This window comes from Tachysurus fulvidraco, chromosome 5 (assembly GCF_022655615.1).
Source record: "Tachysurus fulvidraco isolate hzauxx_2018 chromosome 5, HZAU_PFXX_2.0, whole genome shotgun sequence".
In the NCBI taxonomy this organism is placed as follows: domain Eukaryota; kingdom Metazoa; phylum Chordata; class Actinopteri; order Siluriformes; family Bagridae; genus Tachysurus; species Tachysurus fulvidraco.
This window is the reverse complement of record NC_062522.1, coordinates 16387705-16412057: the sequence shown is the minus strand read 5'-3', so window position 1 is coordinate 16412057 and position 24353 is coordinate 16387705. Positions and strand designations below refer to the sequence as shown.

Below are 24353 nucleotides of genomic sequence, written 5' to 3'. Positions count from 1 at the left end.
AGTTGGCCAGGTCTTGCTCATTTTAGCATTTAGGGCCTTTGCCTTGACTACATTTCTTTTTGTTGTATGGATGCATTTCATTTTTTTTCATTATTATTATTTTTTATTAAGTGAGTGTAAAGTGACTATAATTTGAAGCGTTGTTTCATTCATGTAGCATTGTCTGCCTTCCTTTACCTTCAGACTTTTTAAAGTCAAAAATGATCGATGGAGATGATATTGCAATAAAAATCCAAATAGAAATTTTATACAAGCAATTACAATATATCAATATGAAATGCATTTAATCAAAAGTACACAGATTTTTTTTTATTTTCTGACATGTAACTCTTCCTATTCAGTGAACTTGCTTCTGAAATGCCCAAATGTCAAAATCTAGTACCTGTGTACTACCTTTATCTTAACTAAACGCCTTATCTTGATCTAAACGTAAGATTGTTGTATAAATAAGTAGACAGTACAGCCATTTTGCATTGGTAAACACATTCTGCATAAAACCTAGCATCAGAGAACAAAAAGACCCAAGGCTTTTATATATGGAACTTGTATATAAAAAAAAGTGTCCATTTTATCAATACACAATCTAGACTATCCATTTACACAGATAATTATGTTAGGAGTAAAAATTTTGCATATCTCAAAATTCTCTAATTTTAAATAAACGCCTCAGTTTTTTTCTGGTGATTTTGTACATTTACATATTTTCTTTCATTTGTTTTAAACTTGCTAGGAGTACGATTTTTGTGTTTGATTCCCAGGTTGCAGTTCCCAGGGAAATGCAGACACATTCAGATTAGCCAAACTCTGAACCCATGAATGTGAGGTGAAGAGGAAAACAATATATAACAGGGGCAGTGGTGGCCCAGCAGTTGAGGCTCTGGATTGTGGATCAGGGTTCAAGCCCCAGCACTATCCAAGGCCCTTAATCCTCACTGCTCCAGAAGTGCTGTATCACGGCTGACCCTGTGCTCTATCCAGCAGGATTTAACCATAATTAACCATTATTGTGTAAAACTTCATACAGCCCCTGAGGGACGTCAACAAATTTGTGTTCAACTTTATTAAAAAAAAAAAAAAAAATGCCGCATTAAGCCAGAAAATGTGCTGGAAATCCAGGACGTTTCACCTTTGGCCTAATTTACATAATGCTTTATTTTTGGCATTAAATATGTGAGATTTATGTATGTGAAGTTTCTGAATTGATAAAAAAAACAGCTTATATATGTATATATTACATATATATATATATATATATATATATATATATATATATATATATATATATATGTGTGTGTGTGTGTGTGTGTGTGTGTATAAATAATTTTTTTTTTATAAACTAAATAAAATGTTGGCTACTTTCATATCATGTAAATATAGGGTATTATAAACGGAAACGTACATTTATTTAAAATATTTAAATCTGCTTTAACGTATTATTATTATTATTATTATTATTATTATTATTATTATTATTATTATTATTATTATTATTAATTATACAAATACAACGCAATTATTTTGTAGTCGCCATTTTGAAAACATCGGCGATTCTACTGGCTGATGCATAAAAGTCAACTTCCAATTTGACCTCTAGGGCACTATTTAGGCTGCAGAAGCTATGCACAATGTGACGTGCACTTACAGTTGAGAGTAGAACACCATTTGGGATACGGCCAAAGACTGCGTCGCTAGTCGCTGTGCTTAATCACTATGCATCCACTGCTAGTTGCTAACCAGCGTGTCGCTAATCGATCCGTACAGCAACACGATCGGTTCCGCGCATGTGCGAAATGACGTCACTTCCTGTCATCGCGACAGCGGACCAGATGCAGTAAGGAACAGCCGATGCTAAGGTTCATTCGCCGCCGAATTTGATGTTAGCGGGATAATAAAAGTTTGGTAATTGCAAGGTAAAAGGGTTGCGGCTGGTGGGAAATGTTGCATGATTCGATTGATAGCGATTTTATTATTCCAAACGTCGAATTCCTGTAAGCCGCTAATGCTAGTGCTAATATTAAGAGCTTGGAGTCAATAGAAGGGACGTAAACTAGCCAGTGGTAACTAAGCGACTAGTATTTTTAAGTTAATCTGATAGAACGTTGGGTTTAGCAGGTTTAATTCAACTGACATTCAATAGTTCATACTGTATAATAGTTATCTAATGACTGTCGTGGTGACCTAAAATCCTAACCTAACTACATAAGCAAATTAGCAGTCATTTGTCTTTTTTGGCTTTGGTTAGCATGTTATTTTGGGCTTGTCTTCCATTGGTAGAGTAGAGGTCAAACCTGTGTAAAGTTATATTTACATATCCGATGTTAAAAGCGCTATACAAACAAAATTGAATTGGATTAAGGTTATGACGGCATCTGAAAGCTTCATCGAAGTATACATAGTTTACTGTAGGTTTGTCCTTTCAGCACCATTCCAGTTAATCATGGCTGAACCAGAACTTCTGCTGGACTCCAACATCCGCCTGTGGGTTGTGTTGCCCATTGTGTTCATCACTTTTCTCGTCGGGGTCATTCGACATTACGTCTCCATCCTGTTACAGAGTGACAAGAAACTCTCACTGGAGCAGGTTTCAGACAGGTACAAGTCCTATGTCTAGCAAACTGAAATCCTGTTTTGTGTTTAAATGATGTATTCTCTGTCTGGGCTTCTGCTGAAGTTCATTATCTGTGCAGATGATGAAAACTTGGACATGCTGTCATCTATTTATGAAAGGCTTTATTAGATCAGAACCAGACATATTAAGTAAAACCTTTAATGCCATTTAATTCAATAACGGTTTTGAGATCAAATTTCTGTTCCTTTAGCAGTCAGCTTTTGCATAAGATTTGTTTGTTTATAAAGATCTGACAGCACCAGATATATATATAAGAACAAACAGAAAATCGGAAAAAGGAAAATCGTAAGGACAAACACTGCACCACGTGAGGCTTATCTACATATAAATATATGTATGTATGTATGTAGATAAGCCTCACGTGGTGCAGTGTTTGTCCTCACGATATGTCAAACATGAGAATTTAATTTTACTTTTCTGCCACTCCTCCATGCTAAGTAATTATTTGTGTGTGTTTGATTTACAGCCAGGTTCTCATTAGGAGCAGAATATTAAGAGAAAATGGAAAATACATTCCTAAACAGGTGAGCTGGATTCATATGGATTGTATGAAAAACAAAGCTAAACAGAAAGGAAAAAGCAATTGCATGCATTGGATAGAAAAACAAACCTCTCAGTTTATGAATAAATTCCTTCTGCCTTACATAGATGCTAACTTGATTAAATCGTGCTAGTTTAAAAATGTAGTAACTAAACTACGCTGATAAATCCTGCTTCTAATCTGAACCATGTTGAAGAGACTCAAATGCTCTATCCATTCCATCCAACTGAGCAGGTTGAAATAAACGCAATATGTATTTTCTTTATAGTCCTTCCTGATGAGAAAATTTTATTTCAATAACCCAGATGATGGATTCTTTAAAAAGACAAAAAGAAAAGTTGTGCCGCCTTCCCCCATGACTGGTAAGCACTGTGATTTTACACGAAGGCCAATGCTTTACTAATTTATTTGGAATTCATATATATATATTATAATATAAAAATTTTTGTGCACATTTTTCCATTTCAGACCCAAGCATGTTGACAGACATGATGAAAGGCAACGTGACAAATGTTCTTCCTATGATCCTTATTGGTGGTTGGATCAACTGGACCTTTTCTGGGTTTGTTACAAGTAAGATGTATATCTAGTAATACTCGAATCCTTGACCCAAATTGTTATTTATTATATTGTGTATTACAGCATACATGGCAGTGGTCATTTTTAAGGAACAATTTTGGGATATAAAAGTGTAGGATGTAAATGTCTTTAGCAGTGGATTTAGTTCTCAGAATCAGAATCGGATTTATTGGCCAAGTGTGTTGACACACACAAGGAATTTGGTTCCAGCAGTTTGTGACTTGCAAGGGTACAGACATAAATAACACTATACTATACAAGAAAACAATGCAGACGATGAGATACAATATAGACAGAATGAGTATAAAATATGGATATAGAATGAATAAAATATATAAAATATGAATATGGAATATGAACGATCAGTAATGTACATAAATTGTGAGAATGCAAATAAAAAGATTGTGCAATATTATGCTTTTGTACAATATACAGCAGCAATAATGAGTAATATACAGATGATGTGATGACTGACAGTCCTGATAATGCAGTACTTATGATAAGAAGCAGTGAATATAATTATTTATGGTGAGTTGTTGAGCAGGGTTATTGCCTGGGGAAAGAAACTGTTCCCATGTCTGGCAGTTTTAGTTTCTCGAAGATTATTATGTGTCATGCACACTTGATTTATATTGTACATATGAGTGACTGAGAGCTGACGTAGTTTAAACTAATGTTTCTTCCTGTAGCTAAGGTACCGTTCCCTCTCACACTCCGTTTCAAGCCTATGTTACAGCAAGGGATCGAGTTGCTCTCGCTTGATGCATCCTGGTAAGTGGTTCAGCAAAATTATTTTTCTTAATGGATGGTACATCTAAACTAGTGGTAAAATACCCTAAAGATTTTCTGAGTTTTTCCTGATAAAGATTATCCAGTGTGAATTGGTGGCTGTTTTTGTTTACATTCTCAGGGTTAGCTCAGCGTCCTGGTATTTCTTGAATGTATTTGGACTGAGAAGCATGTATTCCTTGATTCTTGGACAGGACAATGGTAACATTTATTTTTGTTTCATAGTCCTTCATGTGTATATTAGTAATTTGGTTAATATTCTAAAATCATAATTATGTACAGTTTGATTAATTGTCATGTTTGAAATGTCTGCTGTTCATATAGTAACCTTTCCAGCATTTCCATTATTTGTTTAATTAATATTGATAAACCTATTGTCCCATGATAGGTGCAGATCAGTCCCGTATCATGCAGGACCAGATAAGTGGTGCTGCAATGGCGATGCCTGCTGACACAAACAAAGCATTCAAGGTATCCACGACCGAGCAATATGATTATTATTTACACTAATCTTAATAAATACAGTTTATAGATATGTAATTTGTAATTGCTAGGTGCCTGTTGACATGCATAAAATACTCTATCAGACTTCACCCCAGTAGTTTCAGAATCAGAATCAGGTTTATTGGCCAAGTGTTTTGACACACACAAGGAATTTGGTTCCAGCTCTTTGTGACTCTAAAAAGTACAGACATAAAAAACATTATATTATACAATACAAGATAATACAGACTATACAAGATGTGAGACAATATAGACAGTATAAATATTAAATATGAATACAGAATATATGACTGATCAATTATGTACATAGTGTGAGAAGTGCATGGAAGTTGATTCTGATTCTGATAAAAATATTGTGCAATTATGTTTTTGTGCATTATGCAGCAGCAGTAGTGTGTAACCTATACGGATGGTTTTTGCAGTAAAGTAACAGCAGGGGCTGAAATTGGTTCCCTCAATAGAGATAGGTGTTATATTTGAATTCCTGTAAAGGTTCACGGCTTTCAAAAAAGTTTGTGGGTTACTTTAAAGGTTCCTAAAATAGCAGTTCTAATACAGACAGGCTATGAATCTTGCAGCAGAAACTCATGAAGAAGTCTTATCTGTTCTCCATCCTCAGGCTGAATGGGAAGCACTAGAGTTGACAGATCACCAGTGGGCATTAGATGGTGTGGAGGAGGATCTGATGAGCAAGGACTTGGATCTTTCTGGCATGTTCAGTAAAGATTTGCCTACGGGCATTTTCTGAGGGCATTAAAGGACATCAACGTAAAATGTAATTATGATTAAATTGTGTGGGCCGATTGAAACTAATGGGACAAAACATGGTATTTATTCTTGCATAAACCTCACTGCAGACATGTGCATGTACTGTTCTCACTGAATTTATTTTGCTTTATTTTGTTGGCTCTTTGGATTATCTAAAAAAGATCTAGACTAAATTTTAAATAAATCTTCATTTTATATGTTACTTTTTAGTGAGACCTATACAGTGGCCTGTGGCCTGAGTGTACACTGTAAAGCTGCTTGCATCAGTCAGCATGGGTACAGGATTATTTTGAAGTATGTTTTGTATAACTGAAACCTCAAAACGAACCAATAAGCTTTGTATCCATATAATTCAGTTTAGTCTCATCTCCCAGCATATTCAGATGGCATCATTCCCTGATCAACATTATATATGATGAGTTTTTATTCATTTTATTTGACCAGATGATTAACAGGACCATAAATGATTAATATTTAAAGAAGAAATTATTAGGTAGAATTTTGAAAATGGACCAATTGTCATATTAAGAGCCGTTGTTTATTGATTGTGACGATTTTTATCCATTATGAGGGTCAGTGGTAAGCTTATTATGCTGATTTCCTGTTTAAACATCTAGACCTAGTAGTTAGCTTCGGTTGTGTTTGGGCAGAAAATCCACTGTCCTCCACACCTGGAATAGAGGCGTCTTGATAGATTTGTTTCGATTATTTGGTAGTTTTCTAACAGATGTTCCACCTTCTTGATAATACATTGTTTTTTTTAATATATATATTATTTATTTGTTTTGTAACATTGCTTCTTTTGTACTTGCAAGAAGTGCTCATCCATAATAGAACTCATTTCCTAAAGCAACAGTGTGTATTGTGCCATTATTATTTACATGGGAAGAAATTTATACCTGAAATTTACACAGTCCGGCTTTCCAACGTCCAGGCGTGTTCACTATCAACTATGGAAGGCTTTTGTTCAACCTCAAACGACTCCTCCCTGTATAAGTGCACTAAATGGTATGAAGTAATGACATCTACACTATATGTGGTGCACTATGTGACCACTGGAAAGTCGTTTGTGATGAAGCCGTGTTGCTCTGGGGTGCTGTGACCTGCAGTCTCTCAGCAACTATAAACAGAATCATGGTAACGGCTGCATTGGTTTATTTATTTTCTTTCCTCGGCAATGTTTAGATTCAAAGTCAGCAAGTCTTTTCAGTAGGCGTTTGTATGCGTTTTCAATAGACCATTCTATTTTAATTAATGTTGTACAAAGAGTGCATTTTTTTAAGCAAACCCCCATTAGCATTAGCTCACTACTGGACGTCTGTGATGATAAATATGATACTTCTCATTCTGGGTTAATTTTTATGAAGGCTATTTTGTGTGTGGATAAAGGTTAATGAATATACAAGTGACGCAGCTCTACTATTTAATGCGTGTGACTGCAAATCACAGGAGGTGCGCGTGTGCGCGCGCGCGCGTCTTTAGTTAGCTTAGCCACACTAGCGCGTCTCCACCAGCTGCACTCGCCCTCAGCGGTTCCACTCAGTGCGCCATGGCGGAGGGAGGTGGACCCGAGCCGGGCAACGCTGCAGAGCCTGTCGCGGAGCCCGTGCCTGCCCAAACCCCGCTACCTTCAATCGATAGTCAAAAGCAGACCATCGGAGCTCTTCTGAAAACTACACTCCGAAAAGGAGACGAGTGGTAAGAAATTTAACTTAAAGTTAGCTAGCTTGCGATCCAAACGCGTGTAGTAGTTCTGACCGAGTGTGTGCTAGCTCAGTGGTGCCGAACCCTGCTTCCGTCACCTCAGGTCAGGCTAACGATTAGCCTGCTACGGTTGTTTAATAACAGCGCACACGCTAATAAGGTTGACAGTAATTACTATAACAACATTTTAGTGGTTTGTTTTTCCCCCAGCATGTTATTCGCTAAAATAAGGCACATCTAGCGGCGTAGCTGGGCGAATATTAGCATCCGTTTTAACCGTGTTATCGGCTAGCATGTTATTAGCATGTCATTAGCCAAAAGAAGGGCTTAAATTCGCATGTTAAAACACTGGCTCCTGAAAACAAAGTTATGTTAAATAATAATATACTAAGTTAGGGACTGTTGTTGTTTTACTTTTAAATGTATTATACAATTTTGATAGCTTCATTGTCGGCTCACTAGCATGTTAGCTTAGCTGCTACTTTTACCAGGCTTGCGACGGTCGAATTTTGTTAGTTTTGGACAGTAAATTCTTTGCTGTTAAACAGGCAAATAAACTGTTTGGATTGAATTTGTTGCCACGTACTCGGCTATTACTTGTTAGTCATTTTAGTACCTATGCTAGCTGTGGTTAGCTTTGCTACTGCTTTGTCATGGGCACTGGATAACACCCAGACACTGTGACAGCAAAACAGATCAGCATCGGACATTTTAAATAGTAAAGTGAGATCTTTTGTGCGCTAGTATCAGGTTATAATCGAAAGGGATAATCTAGTAAGTGAACTAGTTTAATTAAATATCACCACTTAGGGTCTGGCTTAACTTAGAAAGTTTACTTGTGTACAGTTCAAACAAGTCACCTGCTTTAAATACTAGGTTATCTGGTGGGAACAGGCATCACTTTAAAAAGCAGATTAAGTCTTCAGTGCTGACAGCCCACGATTTTCTTTCTTCCTTTCTTTTTTTTCTGATTGACAATTTTTTCCCATTGTGAATGTCTTGTGTAGGTTTTTGATTGACAGCCGATGGTTCAAACAGTGGAAAAAATATGTGGGCTTTGATAGCTGGGATTTGTATAATGTCGGAGAACACAACTTGTATCCTGGACCCATCGACAACTCTGGGCTTTTTTCAGGTAAGACTTCCAACTGTAAAAGTTTTTCACTGAAAAATAGTATAGTGAGTTATCAGCAATTGTAGTAAAGATTAGTGCAAATGGTAACTAGTAAATGTAGCCATTTAACTAAGAAAGTAGTGTGTGTTTAGTTTGCCCAAATTCTGCAATGGCTGAGCTGCATTACAGGAAGATTTTTCTTTAACCTTGATTAGATTTTTTTTTTTTTGGTGAAACTGAAAGTAAATCAGCTGTGCCACGAGCTGTTGTACTGGAGCTGTGTAGGGACACACGGAATATGAACTCAACTCATACTCACAGCCGCACTTGTTCAGGAAGTAAAGTAACCTGCTCATGTGCTTTAGCCAATGACATCATCATTAATTTTTACTACACAAATGTACCATGATTGGCAGAGGAACTTTGCAGGACACAGAATAGGTGAGCTGCCTTATTCAGGGGAAATCATGGAAAGAATTCAAAACAAAACTCACAAGAATGTGAAGGATTTAAATGAGTCTCGGTTCAACAGAACATGAGCAATGTTGTTTCGAAGTTAAAAAAAAAAGTCTTGGACAGCAATACTTTTATGAGTTGCCTAAAGCCAGCAGCTCAAATTGATGCAAATGTTGTTCAGTCTGCTGCACATCGTATACAATAGTACCAAAAAAAGTCACATTCTGTATTTTGTGCTTGTTTGTGGTGACAAAAGATGGACATAGCAAGTCTGAAAACAGACCAACTTTGTAGGGGTGTGGGTAACAATCACACTGCCCAGTGTGAAATCTGAGAAAGTGTATCACAAACCAATACACAGTTCTACTGTGGAGTAATGTCTGATGTAACAAATACTGCAGAGAGGTAGAACAATATAATAATAAAAATGCTGTGACTGTAAATATAACATACTCTTATCTCAGACTTGTGATGATGTTATAGAGGATGATCACTGTGGATTAAAAAAACGTGTGTGCGTGTATATATATAAATACACACGCACAAACGTTTGTACTTTAAAAAGGACAGCTGAATGAGTCTGTTGCTGACATGCTCTGCTGTTTTAACAATAGTCTATAGAGATGATGTTATTTATTGGCCAGGATGGCCACAAGGATTTTTTTTTTTGGTTCTTTGCTTTTCCTTCTCCAGCATATTGCAGCACAGAAGACAGCACTTGCACAACAAACTGGCAGAAGAGCTCTGACTTACTGCTTTCTGCAAACATTAAAGGACTAGTGCTCAAGAAGTAATCTGTCAATCACAGCCTCCATGTTGACATCCTAGTCCAGCCTGCCAAGATATTTGTCATTGTCAACCAACTCGCCATTCTTTTGCATGATATTTATATAGCCAAAGCAGCACAGAGACTACCCAGAATGACCACATAAAAGCTCTGACATCAATGAAAAAATCATTGAAATACAGCAAAGAGCAGACCGACGCCTGAGGAAACCGCTCAAGTTTAGGCTTTGAGCTCCGCCACAACTTTGACAACCAGCATACAAATGACCAAAGAATAGCAAAACAATAAAGCAAAAAGCAAACATGCAAATGTATACAAAGAAAAAGTTTAGCTGTAAATAAAACTGGTCCAGTTTACAAATTCTGACTGTAGGCATATTGACCGCAAGGCATTATACAGGCAGTTCAGCAGCCATAATGTGATCTTCCCCTCATTTGTCTCGCAGACCAGGAAACCCAAGCGCTGAAGGAACATCTCATAGATGAGTTAGATTATGTCTTAGTGCCTACAGAAGCATGGAGTAACCTCGTCAGCTGGTATGGGTGTCTAGAAGGACAGCGGCCCATCGTCAGGAAGGTAACATGCTTCCTTTGCTAGGGTGTACTTTTTGACATTGCATAAAACCTGTTTTTTTTTTTGTTAGCAAGTGTGGAGCTGTTTTTTGTTTGTGCATTAGGCTTGTGTGATGATTTTAAAAGATTTAAGCATCTAGGGCTTTTAGGTCTAAACAAGACTGAAAAACTAACATTTTCCCAATTCAGGAATACACAGTAAAAGTCTTTCAATCATTAGCTGTAATTAGCTTTCATTGCAATGCTTTTTTTTTTCGGGGCTTTTTAGCATTGTACAAATTGTTCTGTGTATTAAAAATGTACTCTACCATGGGAATAAAAGAAACAAATGTAATATGGGTATGTCTACATTGTTAAACTTTATTTATAAATGATAACATTTTAAAGTGAAAACCAAAAGTGTTGTTTTTGATCATCTCCAGCCAAAATCTCATAGGGCCCAATGCTTTTAACTTTACGTACATATCTATATATATTTACAAATATATTTACATACTACATAAAATTATGCAAATGTGAATTTCTCAGAATTATATTTGAGTCCTCTCCCTCATCTTCCCTAGGTCGTTGAGCATGGCATGTTTGTGAAGCATTGTAAAGTGGAAGTCTATCTGCTGGAGCTAAACCTGTGCGAGAATGACAACATGGACAACGTGGTCACTCGGCATTTCAGCAAAGCTGATACTATAGGTATGAGCATCAGCTATAACTTTAGATTTCACAGCGATTTCAAACAAACTGAAACTACATCTCTGCTACAAATTAGTATTTAAATTATTTACAGTTGCAATGAGTATATCTGTATACTGGACACTGTATACATTTTCTAACGATTTGTTGTCCTGCTTTAGATACCATTGAGAAAGAGATGAGAACTCTCTTCAATATCCCATCAGAAAAGGAGACTCGGTTGTGGAACAAGTACATGAGTAACACTTATGAGCAGTTAAACAAGCCGGACAGCACAGTGCAGGATGCCGGGCTTTTTCAGGGCCAGGTAGGTGTTTGCCCAAGGCTTTAACACTCTTGTTTATACATTTTCAACAACACTGTGCAGTCGGGTTGTACTAATCTGCTTTTACCCTAACTAACATGACTGAAATAGCTTTTATAAACAGCGGGGGGGGGACAACAATGATTTTGGGACATGCATTTCAGTTGCATTACATATGATTCTTTACACCAGAACAACACAGAGGAAAATCAGCAGTAAGGCAGGACATGGGAGAATCATAGACAGTAAACATATATTCAATAGCTAGAACCTCACATAACTGCAGAATTGAATAATCGAACAAATGCTAGTTTTTGAATTTTTGAAAACTATACTGTTTCAAGACCACATGGTCTACCTTCACTACAACAAGTATCCTATATTTTGTCTGCCCCACATTACTCAGACGTTTGCCAAGACTGCAAATATGACAACTAATTAGTAATATGTGAATTCATTTGGCTACAGTCTGAACAGAGAGTCAGTTTTGTTTTTTATTTGCTTTGTGAAATAAATACGATTTGTGTCTGAACATCACAGCAGTTAAGCAGATTCAATAGACTGTGCATCTGCTTCAGTTTCTTTCTTTTTTTTCTTTTATTACTATTGTTTATCTGTTTTTTCCTCAGGTACTTGTGATTGAGAGAAAGAATGAAGATGGGACGTGGCCCAGACAAGCCTCCCATACCAAGTGCGTATGTTCAGATTTACCTTAACACCTTTACAGTAGTTGATATGGAACATTATTTGTTCAATATTTTGCTTAATTTCAGGTCCAGTACAGCCACCTCAAGGACTTTCACAACATCACCAAAGCTGTCCTCCAATTCCTCTGCCACTATTTCTTCCACAGTGACCAATGGAGACAGCAGCAGCAACTCGAGCTACATGCTGAACAACAGCACATCTGGAGGAATCAGGTCTGTTCTTACCTCACATTTACTCAGTTTATTGTCAAAATACAATTGAAATATTTACACTGAATTTAGTTGTGACTTTCTCTTGTGTTTTATTATTGATCATCAGAATATCCTAACTAATCATTTAGCTGTTTCCTGTTTGCTATTTATACATATTTATATTGCTGTTTATGCTGCTGCTGTTCTGCAGGTTGGGAGGATACAGCTCGTACAGCTCATCCTACAGTTATAGAGAATCTGCCTCTCAGCCTGGCCTGTGTGGACTCAGCAATTTGGGCAACACCTGCTTCATGAACTCTGCACTCCAGGTACATACATGCACTACAAAACTTCTATCTAATGATGGTCTTTACCCAAGTCCTAAGTATCCTGATGTTTATGATGTGCATTTGTACTCCTACAATCCTGTGTTTGTATTGAAATGCTGTGTATTCCTCGTTTGTTTTCCAGTGTCTGAGCAATTTGCCCCCACTGACAGAATATTTTCTGGAGGACCAGTATGAAGCTGAGATCAACCGAGAAAATCTCTTAGGAATGCGAGGGGAGATCGCAGAGGCCTTTGCAGACTTGATTAAACAGATGTGGCTCAGCAGGAGCAGCTATGTGGCTCCCCGCACTTTTAAAGTAAACCATTCAAAAACAAGCTATGCTGTTGGATGTTTAGTTCTTTAACTATGTTTTTGATTGTCAAAATTTCATGCCCAGGCTAGAAGGCTCCAACATTTGGCATTGTGGAAAGATAAAATGTTTTTAACCAGTGCTGTGTTGATAGTGCTCATTGCGATTGATGATGTCTCTTGTGCACAGACACAGGTTGGACGTTTTGCCCCACAGTTCTCAGGGTACCAGCAGCAGGACTCTCAGGAGCTTCTGGCCTTCTTGCTTGACGGCCTACACGAAGATCTGAACCGTGTCAAAAAGAAACCTTACTTGGCCTTGAGAGATGCAGAGGGCAGACCAGATGAGGTATTTCACAAGCTGTTATAAAATATTTTATGATTTGCAATTATGGATTGTGATCCTCACAGGCCCTCACTATCAATAGTGAATGTTTTTCTTGTCTTCTGTCATGATGTAACAAAACATTTTCTAATCTGTTAGTCTACATATGTTTCCGGTGTGTTAGCATATGTGAATGTTATGTATATTTGCATTTGTTTATAAGCAATGGGACAACCACAACATTGGAAACAACTTGTTTATCTAAGCACAGTGATGTTATATTCATTCTGCATATGGAGAAGCTATAATCTTGTGTTTTTGACAGATTGTGGCTAAAGAGGCATGGAAGAACCATCGGCTACGTAATGATTCCATCATAGTGGATATCTTCCATGGCCTGTTCAAGTCCACGCTGGTCTGCCCTGATTGTGCCAAAGTGTCTGTGACTTTTGACCCTTTCTGCTACCTCACACTACCACTGCCCATGAAGAAAGATCGCACCATGGAAGTGTTCATGGTCCGCAGTGACCCTCAGTCCAGACCCATGCAAGTATGTGTCCAGAGCATTTTACTAGTTCCAGCCTGGTTTTATGTTTAAACTGATGCGTTATAAAATGTATATGGTCTCCTGAGATAGCATTGACCTTGGACTTTGACTTTTGTTTTGTCGCATATTTGCAAATGATCAGCTTTTACAGATGGTGTTCGCATGTATGTAGGTAGGATCAAATAAATTCCTTCGCAATCTTCCCTCTTTACTCTCCATCTCTCCCAGTTTCGCCTGGTGGTCCCTAAACTAGGTACAGTAACAGACTTGTGCAGTGCATTGGCCAAGCTGTCTGGAGTTCCTGCAGAGAATGTGAGACTTGAACAAAATTTTTTGTTTCTCTTAAACTTCGTATTGTCATTTTTACCTTCAGTTGTTTTGTATGTAATTTGTGTCTGCGTTGTGCCTTTTTGTTTATCTTGTCTAGATGGTTGTAGCTGATGTTTACAATCACAGATTCCACAAAATCTACAGAAAGGATGAAGGTCTCAACCAAATTATGGAAAAAGATGACATCTTTATGTGAGTCATGTATTTGAACTTATTTAATGTATTCAACTTCTGAAACCAACGTGTGTGCTTTGCCTATTTTATCGGCTTGAGACTCTGACAGCTGTCCTACTCTATGCATGTGTTTTAGCTATGAGGTGATCGAGGAGGACAGTGAACGGATGAATCTGCCAGTATATTTCAGGGAGAGAGATGTGAAGCACAGCGGAGGCTCATCGTGCACCATGCTTTTTGGGCAGCCATTTTTTATCACTGTTCCTCGCCACAACCTTACCCCAGATACACTGTATGAGTGTGTAATGGAAAGGATTAGGTTGGTGTTCCCCAAGCAATTGTTTGAGCCTGTTTCAGCTCTTACGTTCTTGAATGTATTTCATTTCACCGGGAATAGATTTATAGTGTGTATGGTAAATGGGTCTATGCGTGTAAGAGGCGTATGGTCTTTTGAAACTTCTTAATTTGATGATCAAACATCACAACTACTAAAGGTTCTTCTTTTTCCTTTGTTTATTTAGCCGTTATGTGAAACACTCACAGGGTACTATGATGGAGAGCAGAGTGTTTGCTACAGCTACATCCTCAAGCAGCCATTCAGACAGTGGAGATTTAGGGTCTAGCCACAATGCAGGGCTAAGTGGCTGTAGCGGCGCAATATCCAACGCAGCATCTGGCACTGCTTGTACTACCACGGCCAGCAACCACTCTAACACATCCAATGGGCCCAACGAAGTGTGTGATGGTGAGGAATTTGTTTATTTGGACAAGTTTAAGTTTGATTGGAGGGCTGAAGCAGTATGTCAGCGACTACGTCTAAACTAATCCGGATTCATTTGAAAACGTTGTTTTCATTTAAAAACGTACACTCTACCGTTTTCAAAAGGTTTCTCATCCAAACTAAAATGTCTGATAACCCCTAACACCCCCTGTACTGTGTGTGTGTAAAATGTGTAAGACTCCTCGACGTAAGTAATTTCCGCCTGGCGTTTATTTACTTATTTCTTCTTTATTTATACTCCAGACTGTGCTGTAATCTGGAGTATTTGCAAACTGACACTTTAAGAAGGCTGTCAAAACAGAGAGAAAACAAAACAAGTGCTGCACTGCCGTCTGCGTCACATGACTACAGTTGTCATCATTTCCGAAAGCCTTTGTTTTTGAAGGCCACACTGCAATGTGAAAACTGAGGCTTTCAGAAACGATGACACAATTGTAGTCATGTGACGCAGTTGTTAAATTTATCCTCTTTGGAGAGGATTTTTAAAAAGGTTTTGTTGACAAAAATGCCATCTCAGTGTGGACGGAAGGCAAAAATTAAGAGAAAAGTATGTTTTCAAACACAGCCTGTATATTGGTGTTATTTCAGTTTTTTCAGTGATTTGATTAAATCGTTGGTTCTTTGATTTATTGATTAAACCATTCATTGATTTAAAAAAAACAACTGGCAACAGTAAAAACGATTATTTACAAACAGCTGGCAACATTTTACAGAGAGTTTTACAGTCATGTTTCTTTTTTGTATATTTACAGGTGAAGTGGAGGCTATGGACCACCAGGTGAGCCCAGATCCAGAAAGCAGCCAGTCAGAGACTGTAGATAGGGAGGACGAGAAATCTGATCCTGATAATGGACCCGTTACTACTACTGGAAAGACTTCCACTTCCCGGCCAAAACTTTTCTCTTTTAGCATGGTGAACTCCTATGGCACGGCTAACATAAGTCCCTTAGCTGGCAACATCCTCAAACTCACATGTAACTCATTTTCTTTTGTGTCATATCTTTTATTTATTATAGAGATCTGAATATTAGAATAACCAATAAAACAGTAAACCAATAAAATGACCCAGAAAAATCTTTACAGCACATTCCACAATAGCCATTGACTGGGACTCAGAAACCAAAAGACTGTGCTACAATGATCAGGAGGCAGAGGTTAGTATAGTTTATATGTTGTTTTCAGTGAAGTCGTAATGAATGTTCCCTTTAGAATGGTTTCAGCTTTGCTGTCTCACTTTCAAGGCTTACGAGAAGCACGAGAGCATGATGCAAGCTCAGAAGAAGAAGGCCACAGTGGCTCTGAGGGAATGCATTGAACTCTTCACTACCATGGAGACACTGGGCGAGCATGATCCATGGTAGATGCTTTCACCTAAAATTAACAGCACCACACTGCTAGAATGTAGATAGTGATCCAATTCATGTAATGACTGTTGGGTGGGGGTGGGGATTCGATATTGCTTTTTTCTGGTAAAATAATTGTGAGCTGTAGAGAAACGATTGGTGGCATTTTTCACCGTACAGGTATTGCCCCACCTGTAAGAAGCACCAGCAGGCTACGAAGAAGTTTGATCTGTGGTCCCTACCCCGCATTCTGGTGGTTCATCTGAAACGTTTCTCCTACAACCGCTGCTGGAGAGACAAACTGGATACAGTGGTTGATTTCCCCATCAGGTCAGACAGGATTAACTACACACAGGAACATTTGTCTTTCTCGACTTAACTGCATAAACTATGAGATCAACTTCATTACTATGAGCATTTAAGTGGTTTACCTGATACCTTCTAAAGGTTCATACCATCTATAGATGATTTTATGTTTGAATTGATGAGACCCTCAAATGAGATCATTTTAGAAGATCAATTTCTCCACCAGATGGCAGCAAGATGTTCAGACAGATGTACATGTGTAATCTTGAGTGCAGTACTGTCGAAACTAGCTGTTTAATATTGTCGCAGGTTTGATGTGAGAGCATTTGCATATAATCACACTGTGGGGGGAAAAACCATTCGTAGGATTATTTTTGGGCCATGCTTTGTGAATAAATAATAGATCAGCTCTGTAAAATAGCATCCACTCTGGCACTTCTCTGATCGGCATAATTATGTGCTGCAGGTTTACTTGTTTTAAGTATTACATGTCTAGACTAAGGTATTTTTTATACCTTAGCATTATCAATTTAACAAATATCTGTAGAATGTGTTGTATAATTTCCATTTGCTCAGGTTTTTGACTCCCTCAGCCTTATATTTATGCATATTTATCATTTTAGAATCCATTCAATATGTTCGTTAGAGGATAATCTTATTAGACATCCGGATCACTTTAAATGATTTGAAATGCAATCATGACCTCCACAGTGTAACTGCAAATCTTTTTTTGGGAGGTACATACAGGATTTATTAAAAAATGTAATTAAGCTTGTTGAAACTTTGTGCATTTTACAAATACAAACCATGCATCCTGCTAAATATTATGTAAAACTTGTAGTTGATCTGAAGTGCTTTTCTGTTCCTGTTAAACATGTTGACTGTTTTTTTTTTGTGAGGGAATTCTGCATGAGAGCAGAAGCACTACTTCTCCTTTCTGCCCACTCAATGTTTAATTTGTATCTCAATGTTCTGAGCAAATGAACAAGGACACAGACTCTGCTTTTCTGTTATCAGCTATTTTAAACAAATTTGAATTGTTTCAAAGACCCTTGCAATATAGCAGTTGGGAAAGGTCGAATGTTTATACTGTACAGTCATTTGGTTTAGTGCTTGAACTTTCCCATGAAGGCATCTTGCTGCTAATACAGATGTTTCATGAGCCTTTTGCTTTGGTGTTAATGCAATGATACCTTATGTCATCCCACAGAGATCTGAACATGTCTGAATTTGTCTGCAACCCTACAGCTGAGCCATATGTATATGACCTTGTTGCTGTCTCCAACCACTATGGAGGAATGGGAGGAGGCCACTGTGAGTTTTCTGTTAGCATTCTTTGCTCTTGTTGAAACCCTTACTTCCTCTACAGGGCAGTCACCCCCAGAGCAAGTTAATATTTATCCATTTTATCTTGGTCACTGTGGACCAGAGCCTTTTTAGAAGTGTTTTAACATGCGGTTGGTGCATAAGAAGATTATATCAATTATCATGTCTCTTTGCTTATATATTTACATTTAGAAATGCTTGCTAACAATCTGACCATACATAGCAAATAGCACATTTTTTTTAGTTACCCCGATGAAGAGGAAGACTTCATTCATTTGTACAGTTTTAGTTGCTCAAGCACTCATTTTCTTCATTTCCTCTTGCAGATACAGCATATGCTAAGAATAAAGCTGATAAAAAATGGTATTACTTTGATGACAGCAGTGTTTCCTCTGCCTCTGAGGATCAGATAGTGGTAAGACTTTCAAGGTTTCATTATTTTAAGCAAATATATTTGTGCATCTAACACAAGGGCATCAATGTTAGCACTTGAACAGTCCGAGGCAAAGCTGTCATTTTTTTTTTCTCTGACATGAGAAAGTCTTGGACTGAGGGTTTTGCAGTTTTCCTGTGACACAAGAAGCTCCATTTTTGGTCATGTTCAAGAAAATAAAGTGCATGTTTTTGGAACAATACAGATGCTATAACAGATGTTATACCAAGAACTAACTTGTTTCACAGATGTTCCTGAACATGTAATCCTTTTAACAAATAAAATTATAGGCATTGTCAAATTGCTGTGGTGTAAGAGGTATAAAACCCTTTTCTCAGCACAATATGTTCCCCTCATACTAAAGGGTTGTGTACACTTGACCATCACTCCGTGGTTCTTCCCCAAACTATTGCCACAAAGTTAAAAGCGCACGGTTGTTTAGAATGTCTTTGTTTATTAGAGTATTACAAATTCTCTTCACTGGAACTAAGCAACCTAAAACCTGCTCCAGTATGACAGTGCTCTTGTATACAAAGTGAGGTTCATGAAGACATGGTTTGCCAAGGTTGGAATTGAGGAACTAGAGTATTGTGCCCAGAGCCCCGGTGAGAAACCTTCCCAGAAGAGTGGAGGTTTATTCTAATAGTTATTCTCGATCAAAGAGAGGACTCACTCTAGAAATTCAGTAAGTACATATGGGTGTTATAGTGTCTACATATTCTTGGCTTTGTATCATATGACACAATATTTGGATTACATATTATTTAAATAAATGAATGAGAAATGATTGTGATGTAAGACTTAAGTTGACAGCAAAAGAAACCTGCTAGAAACTGGCTTGTACCGAGATAAGATTTTTATTAGACGATGTACTAAACCAGAATCTTACGGGTACATGTCTCCAAAGTTACTTATACAGAAAGTTCTTACTCACTGCAACCATAAATGCTGTAGATCTAATTGTAAGCTCATCTCTTGATTCATCATTGTTTCGCTGTTTTGTATGAATATAATCATCTGGTTATCTACTCTATTTTAGACAAAGGCAGCCTACGTGCTTTTCTACCAGCGGCGAGACGGAGAAGGTGCATCCAGATCCACTCCTTCTGCATCGCTCGGAGGGGCTTCTGACACTCTGGACGACCACATGGACACCAACTGACTCTCATTAGACATAAGGCACAGGCACTGAATTAAAAGCTTCATGAACAAATGATCATCGATTCACATCCCAGGTTTTTCAGCGCTTTGACATGGAGTTCCAGCGTTTTCGGCTTTTAGTTTCCTACGCTTGTTTTCCATGAGCCGAGAAGGATTAAAATACATACACAACAGTGCGTGAAAATTTTAGTTTTAATTATGACATGACTTTGTCCCCGGCACTGCTCTTTTGTTTAAAATAGAAAAAAATGAAAATTCAGACTTGCCTAAAGTGAGAAACGTTTCAAAATGTTGTATAAAAGTATTGCAATGAAAGCATTTTTTTTGTCACCCAGTGGAATACAGAAAGAAGCCAAATGTTTTGTGCTATATCAACCAAAGTTGTGAGTTGGTGTCATTTAGGATGGACAGGGCAGGGGAAACATATATACAGAATGAAGACATTAGGGGAAATAAATAAAACAGTCAAATAACACGCAGAAAGTTACATGTGTTCCTCTTGTGAGGAATAGAGTGGGCTCAGAAAATACCTTTGTTCATAAAACCTTTAAACAGGATTTTCTTAACTGAGACTTTCAGTCACGTCTTTAACACATACTTCACTATAAGGCTTGAAGCCTGGAATGGATAGCATAAGCTAATCTATAAAGTTTGATGATTACACTGCTGATTTTTATTTTTGTGCTGCTCTCTGAAATGTTAGCACTAGCTGCCTTTCTGCCCCAAAACTGTTTAAAGGGGGCTTGTGTGAGTGGATTTAATTTGACTTCTAGTGGTACACTTGCGTTTCCAGCTTGAAGAAAAGGCACTGAGGTTTCTATTACATGCCATTGTTTGGTTGAGACCACATTTGCAATATTCAGTGCTTCTGATTGAACTCTTCCACTCTGGTGAATTTTTATGTAGGTTTATTTTTTGTGTGTGTTCTGGGACTTTCTGCGAGCCTCCAAGGCCAGATAGAGGTGTATCGAGACACTGCTCGAGAGTGGTGCTAAATTTAAAAGACTTGAAAAAGGCTGCAGTTCTTGGCAGGTAAATTTAAGTCGAAGTTCTGTAGAGGCTTTACACATTCATTAAATACGATATTACTCTGTTCTACCTGCCACCCTGAACATTCTCAAGTTGCTTTTTTATACATTCTTGGAGAGTGTTCATGACACAGTGGCTCCATGATAAGAATTTACCATCAGTATGCATCTTTGATCTTATGCTTTTCTGTGGAATAGCAGCATGCATGCGTCTTGAAAATGTGCAAAATGACAACTTGTTGGTCAGTCCCCATGTGTTTATATCTCTTCAGTCTGACAGGCGGTCATGAGTACATTCTTGATTTCCTTCTACAATATTGTACAACATGGAGCCTAGAATGATAACATACTGGCCAATGCATTTTCTACAATGTCATGTTGTTCATTTAAAAAGATACATTTTTAGAAATGTTGCCTAGATGTAAATAGTCATGTACTATCTGCAAAATAGGATATCTTCTTTGTGTTGATATTTAAAATGGCAATATGTGCAAGGATTTTGAAAACAATTAATTCAAAAAGACAATAAAGACTGGAAGTCTAAATAGGCAGTGATGTTTACTTGTTTATGATGAATTCAGTGCTAGAATTATTGGCACCCTTAATAAGAATGCGAAAACATGCATGTGGTATTCTGAGCATAAACATATGGGGACCTTATGTAGAATTTTTTTTCATGTAATAGTTTCATAAGTAGTGCCATTATTTTTGAGTACTGAGTTATCAGTACCCCAACAGATCAAATTTGGTGAAGCATGACTGCCCTACTATTCTACTGAACTACTATTTAGATGAGTCATTGTATAGTCCCCTTTTTCATCATCCCTACAAATGGTGCTCATAGCTGCAATGTGTTGATCTCATCTGACCACATGTACATGCACTGGGCACTTTATTAGGAACACCAGTACACCTACACATTACTGCTACTTCTAATCTAATCAGCCAATCAGAAGGAATCCGTGCAATGCATAAAATCATAAAGATAGGACAGCAGCTTTGGGTAACGCTCACATCATCCATCAGATTGGGGAAAATCATGGTTGTTGAGCAAATCTCCATTGTTTTTGACCATGGAATGATTGTTGGTGCCGGACAGGCTGGTTTGACTTTTTCTATAATTGCTGCTGATCTGGAATTTTTACCTACATCTGTCTCTAGAGTTTGCTTAGAATTGTACAATAAAGAAAAAACATCTACTGAGCAGCAGATCTGCAAACAGAAATACTCGATTCAAAGGGTTCAAACTGACAGAAATTGAGTGACAGTCATCTCAGCATGGAGCAGAATCTTAAATGTTTCCCTGTGGAATCCATCGCATGAAGAATGGAAGCTGTATTGGGATCAAACTGAGGTGTTCCTAATAAAATGCTCCTTGAAAGTAAATGCAATTGTACTTTTAGTGATATTCATTTGTTTTTGGGCAAAATCAAAAGGCTATATTTTAGGCAACCAATAACACCTTGTTGCCATACAGGTGATTTTTTTTTTCCAGCCCCAACAATCAACTAAACTGCAACAGAAACTGATATTTGGGTTCTTCCTTTGGAAAGTTCTTAGCAAGTTTTTAACCAATCCAGACTTTTGGCCCTGATTGAGCACACTTATGAATAATCTTGTTCAAACCAAGCATTTGGCAATATTATGTTGCAAGTTTCTAGTTTTCAGACAAGTTGTGCAAAGTCATTACACAATAGCACTTAGCCAAACCCCAGAAGCTTAATCATCTTGCTTCTCATAAACTGGATCGACAGCAACAATATAAAAAGGAATTTTCTACACAAAGCTAAATCTGGTCACTAAGGGAGAGCATATTTTGGTGTCAAGCACTGGCTTCCATGCTGCAAATTTGCACATTGCATTAGATAATGATCACTTACTGATATTACTACAATTGATTAAATTTAACATGGCTACCTGGACAGATTCACACATTGAAGGTTTCTTTTTAGAAATAACACACAGTCTCAATTTTAAACTTTCATTTTTTTCTAGCTATGCTTTTTTCTTTAAGTGAGATTGTATAAAGGTTTGCAAAATCCGAACTGGTTTCCTTGATAAAGCAACGCATGTATGCAGGAGATCCTGAAATCAAAATGAAAAATGATTAGAACTGAAGAAACAACAAACCTAAAGGCTTAAAAAATAACATTTATTGGTCCACAAAAGGGCTCGTTGTGCCATACATGAGCTCTATGCAACTGTGTAAAAGTTGGGACTTTTACAGAGCATCGGACAGCTCTTCACAATGTTTAAAAGAGCATCTTCATAAAGTAAGAGTCCCAACACAGCAGCATCGTGCACAGCATGGCACAACCAGCTAGGAAAGACCGTACTACAAGAGGCAATTTATTTGGCAATGCCTAGAAGCTTCTTTATGTCTCCCTCAATGTCACAGGTCAGGTATCTTCTGCTGTAACGCTTGAATGGGACGCCATCTGGGCCAATAAGGAACTTCTCAAAGTTCCAGGAGATGTCGTTTCTGCACACAGGACTCCAGATGATGCATTTTGGGTCTTCCATTAAAGCTGTCGGTTCATCGCTTGGGAAAGGAAGTTTCTCCTTGAGGAAAACAAACAGCGGGTGAGCGTCTTTCCCATTCACGTTGACCTTCTCCAAGAGCTGGAATTTTGGCTCAAAGCCATTTCCAGGACGGATATATTTCAAAGACACCAGGATCTCTTCGTTTTTACAGTTTTCCTAAAAGATATGAAGAATCTGGGTTGTCAATTTCATTTGTACCAAGCAAAAAAATAAAATAAATAAATAAAAACAAACAAACAAAAACAGCATTTACAAACCAAACTTTTTGCAAACCGCTAAACATGGGGGGAAATAAGGTCTGTACTGGATAAATTTCAGAGAAACTATTTAGACCAAAGCTGGTGAATTGTTTTTGCTTTGTTTTGTAAACAGGAAAGAATATTCCCATGGGGAAATGACACACTTGGGTAACTAGACTATTTCCACATCAGGCTTGCTTAAGACAAAACGAATTTTATCTGCAGCTACTTAACGTTTACTTAAATACAAAAAGGTTGTAATTTAACCTGGTCAAGGTAAGATTATTTTCTACACTGGCCACACATTCCTAGTGTAATATATCCTGAACAAGGATAACCTTATCCTTAATATGGAGTATAAAACTTTAATCATATGAAGGCTCAGGTGCCATGAACAGTAGCTTGAAATAAGATACTTCCTTGACGCGCACCTACATCAGAAACTCCCAAAGGTTGGTGAAAGGAGCCATTACAAGGTGACGTGTGTTTACCTGATGGCCAAACTGGTTGCAGGGAACTCCCAGAATCACGAGTCCCTGCGCCGAAAAGCGCTCATGGAGGTCGTTCATCTGGGTGTAATCCCTCGTTGTTGTTCCTCAGAGAGACGCCACGTTCTCGATGAGCACCACTTTATCCTTTAAACAGGACAACTTCATCTCCTCTCCTGTCAGCTTCTTAACCGTGAAATCATAGAACGACTTTACAGTAGCCATGTTTATGAGCAAAAAAGTCTCAAACTAATAACAGAATGAACTCTGCAGCAGGGACCGAAAGTTAATCTGGCGAACCACCTACAGGGGAAGCTTTTATTCCTTTCATAGCACACGCCTATTTCTAAGACA

At 37.8% G+C, this 24353-nt stretch overlaps 3 protein-coding genes across 8 annotated transcripts; 2 read left to right on the top strand and 1 right to left on the bottom strand.

Annotated features, from left to right (window-relative positions):
* Positions 1–1691: 1691 nt before the first annotated feature.
* On the top strand, positions 1692–6663 carry emc3 (ER membrane protein complex subunit 3). 6 transcript variants are annotated; one of them, XM_027147225.2, is made up of 9 exons: positions 1692–1831; positions 2421–2592; positions 3096–3153; positions 3439–3532; positions 3639–3743; positions 4439–4520; positions 4660–4739; positions 4927–5009; positions 5662–6663. In XM_027147225.2, exons 2-9 carry the CDS (start codon positions 2438–2440, stop codon positions 5788–5790), a joined length of 786 nt encoding a protein of 261 aa, XP_027003026.1. In that variant the 5' UTR covers positions 1692–1831; positions 2421–2437; the 3' UTR covers positions 5791–6663. The 6 variants fall into 6 exon arrangements, with proteins under 6 accessions (XP_027003026.1, XP_027003025.1, XP_027003030.1 ...); XM_027147224.2 differs by having other exon boundaries at positions 1701–1853; XM_027147229.2 differs by having other exon boundaries at positions 1744–1853; positions 2432–2592.
* A 264-nt stretch (positions 6664–6927) lies between these two features.
* Positions 6928–21273, top strand: usp4 (ubiquitin specific peptidase 4 (proto-oncogene)). Its single transcript, XM_027147222.2, has 22 exons — positions 6928–7508; positions 8522–8649; positions 10317–10447; positions 11007–11133; positions 11295–11440; positions 12067–12128; positions 12211–12357; positions 12548–12665; positions 12808–12981; positions 13165–13323; positions 13625–13849; positions 14075–14158; positions 14274–14368; positions 14487–14669; positions 14872–15095; positions 15884–16105; positions 16215–16285; positions 16373–16488; positions 16655–16804; positions 17991–18094; positions 18433–18521; positions 19579–21273. The coding sequence occupies exons 1-22, from the start codon at positions 7360–7362 to the stop codon at positions 19699–19701; spliced, it is 3027 nt and encodes a 1008-aa protein (XP_027003023.2). The 5' UTR covers positions 6928–7359; the 3' UTR covers positions 19702–21273.
* A 1588-nt stretch (positions 21274–22861) lies between these two features.
* gpx1b (glutathione peroxidase 1b) lies at positions 22862–24327 on the bottom strand. Its single transcript, XM_047813681.1, has 2 exons — positions 24003–24327; positions 22862–23428 (listed from the first exon to the last, which is right to left on the bottom strand). Exons 1-2 carry the CDS (start codon positions 24222–24224, stop codon positions 23078–23080), a joined length of 573 nt encoding a protein of 190 aa, XP_047669637.1. The 5' UTR covers positions 24225–24327; the 3' UTR covers positions 22862–23077.
* Between the last annotated feature and the right edge of the window lie 26 nt (positions 24328–24353).

Excerpts from the sequence above, each read along its gene's own strand:
- emc3 (XM_027147225.2), top strand. The coding sequence starts at position 2,438 with ATGGCTGAACCAGAACTTCTGCTGGACTCCAACATCCGCCTGTGGGTT. Across the intron at positions 3,154-3,438 it reads GAAAATACATTCCTAAACAG|TCCTTCCTGATGAGAAAATT; the intron begins GTGAGCTGGATT and ends TTTTCTTTATAG. Across the intron at positions 5,010-5,661 it reads ACACAAACAAAGCATTCAAG|GCTGAATGGGAAGCACTAGA; the intron begins GTATCCACGACC and ends CTCCATCCTCAG.
- usp4 (XM_027147222.2), top strand. The coding sequence starts at position 7,360 with ATGGCGGAGGGAGGTGGACCCGAGCCGGGCAACGCTGCAGAGCCTGTC. Across the intron at positions 13,850-14,074 it reads CTCAGTCCAGACCCATGCAA|TTTCGCCTGGTGGTCCCTAA; the intron begins GTATGTGTCCAG and ends CATCTCTCCCAG. Across the intron at positions 16,489-16,654 it reads CTGGGCGAGCATGATCCATG|GTATTGCCCCACCTGTAAGA; the intron begins GTAGATGCTTTC and ends TTCACCGTACAG.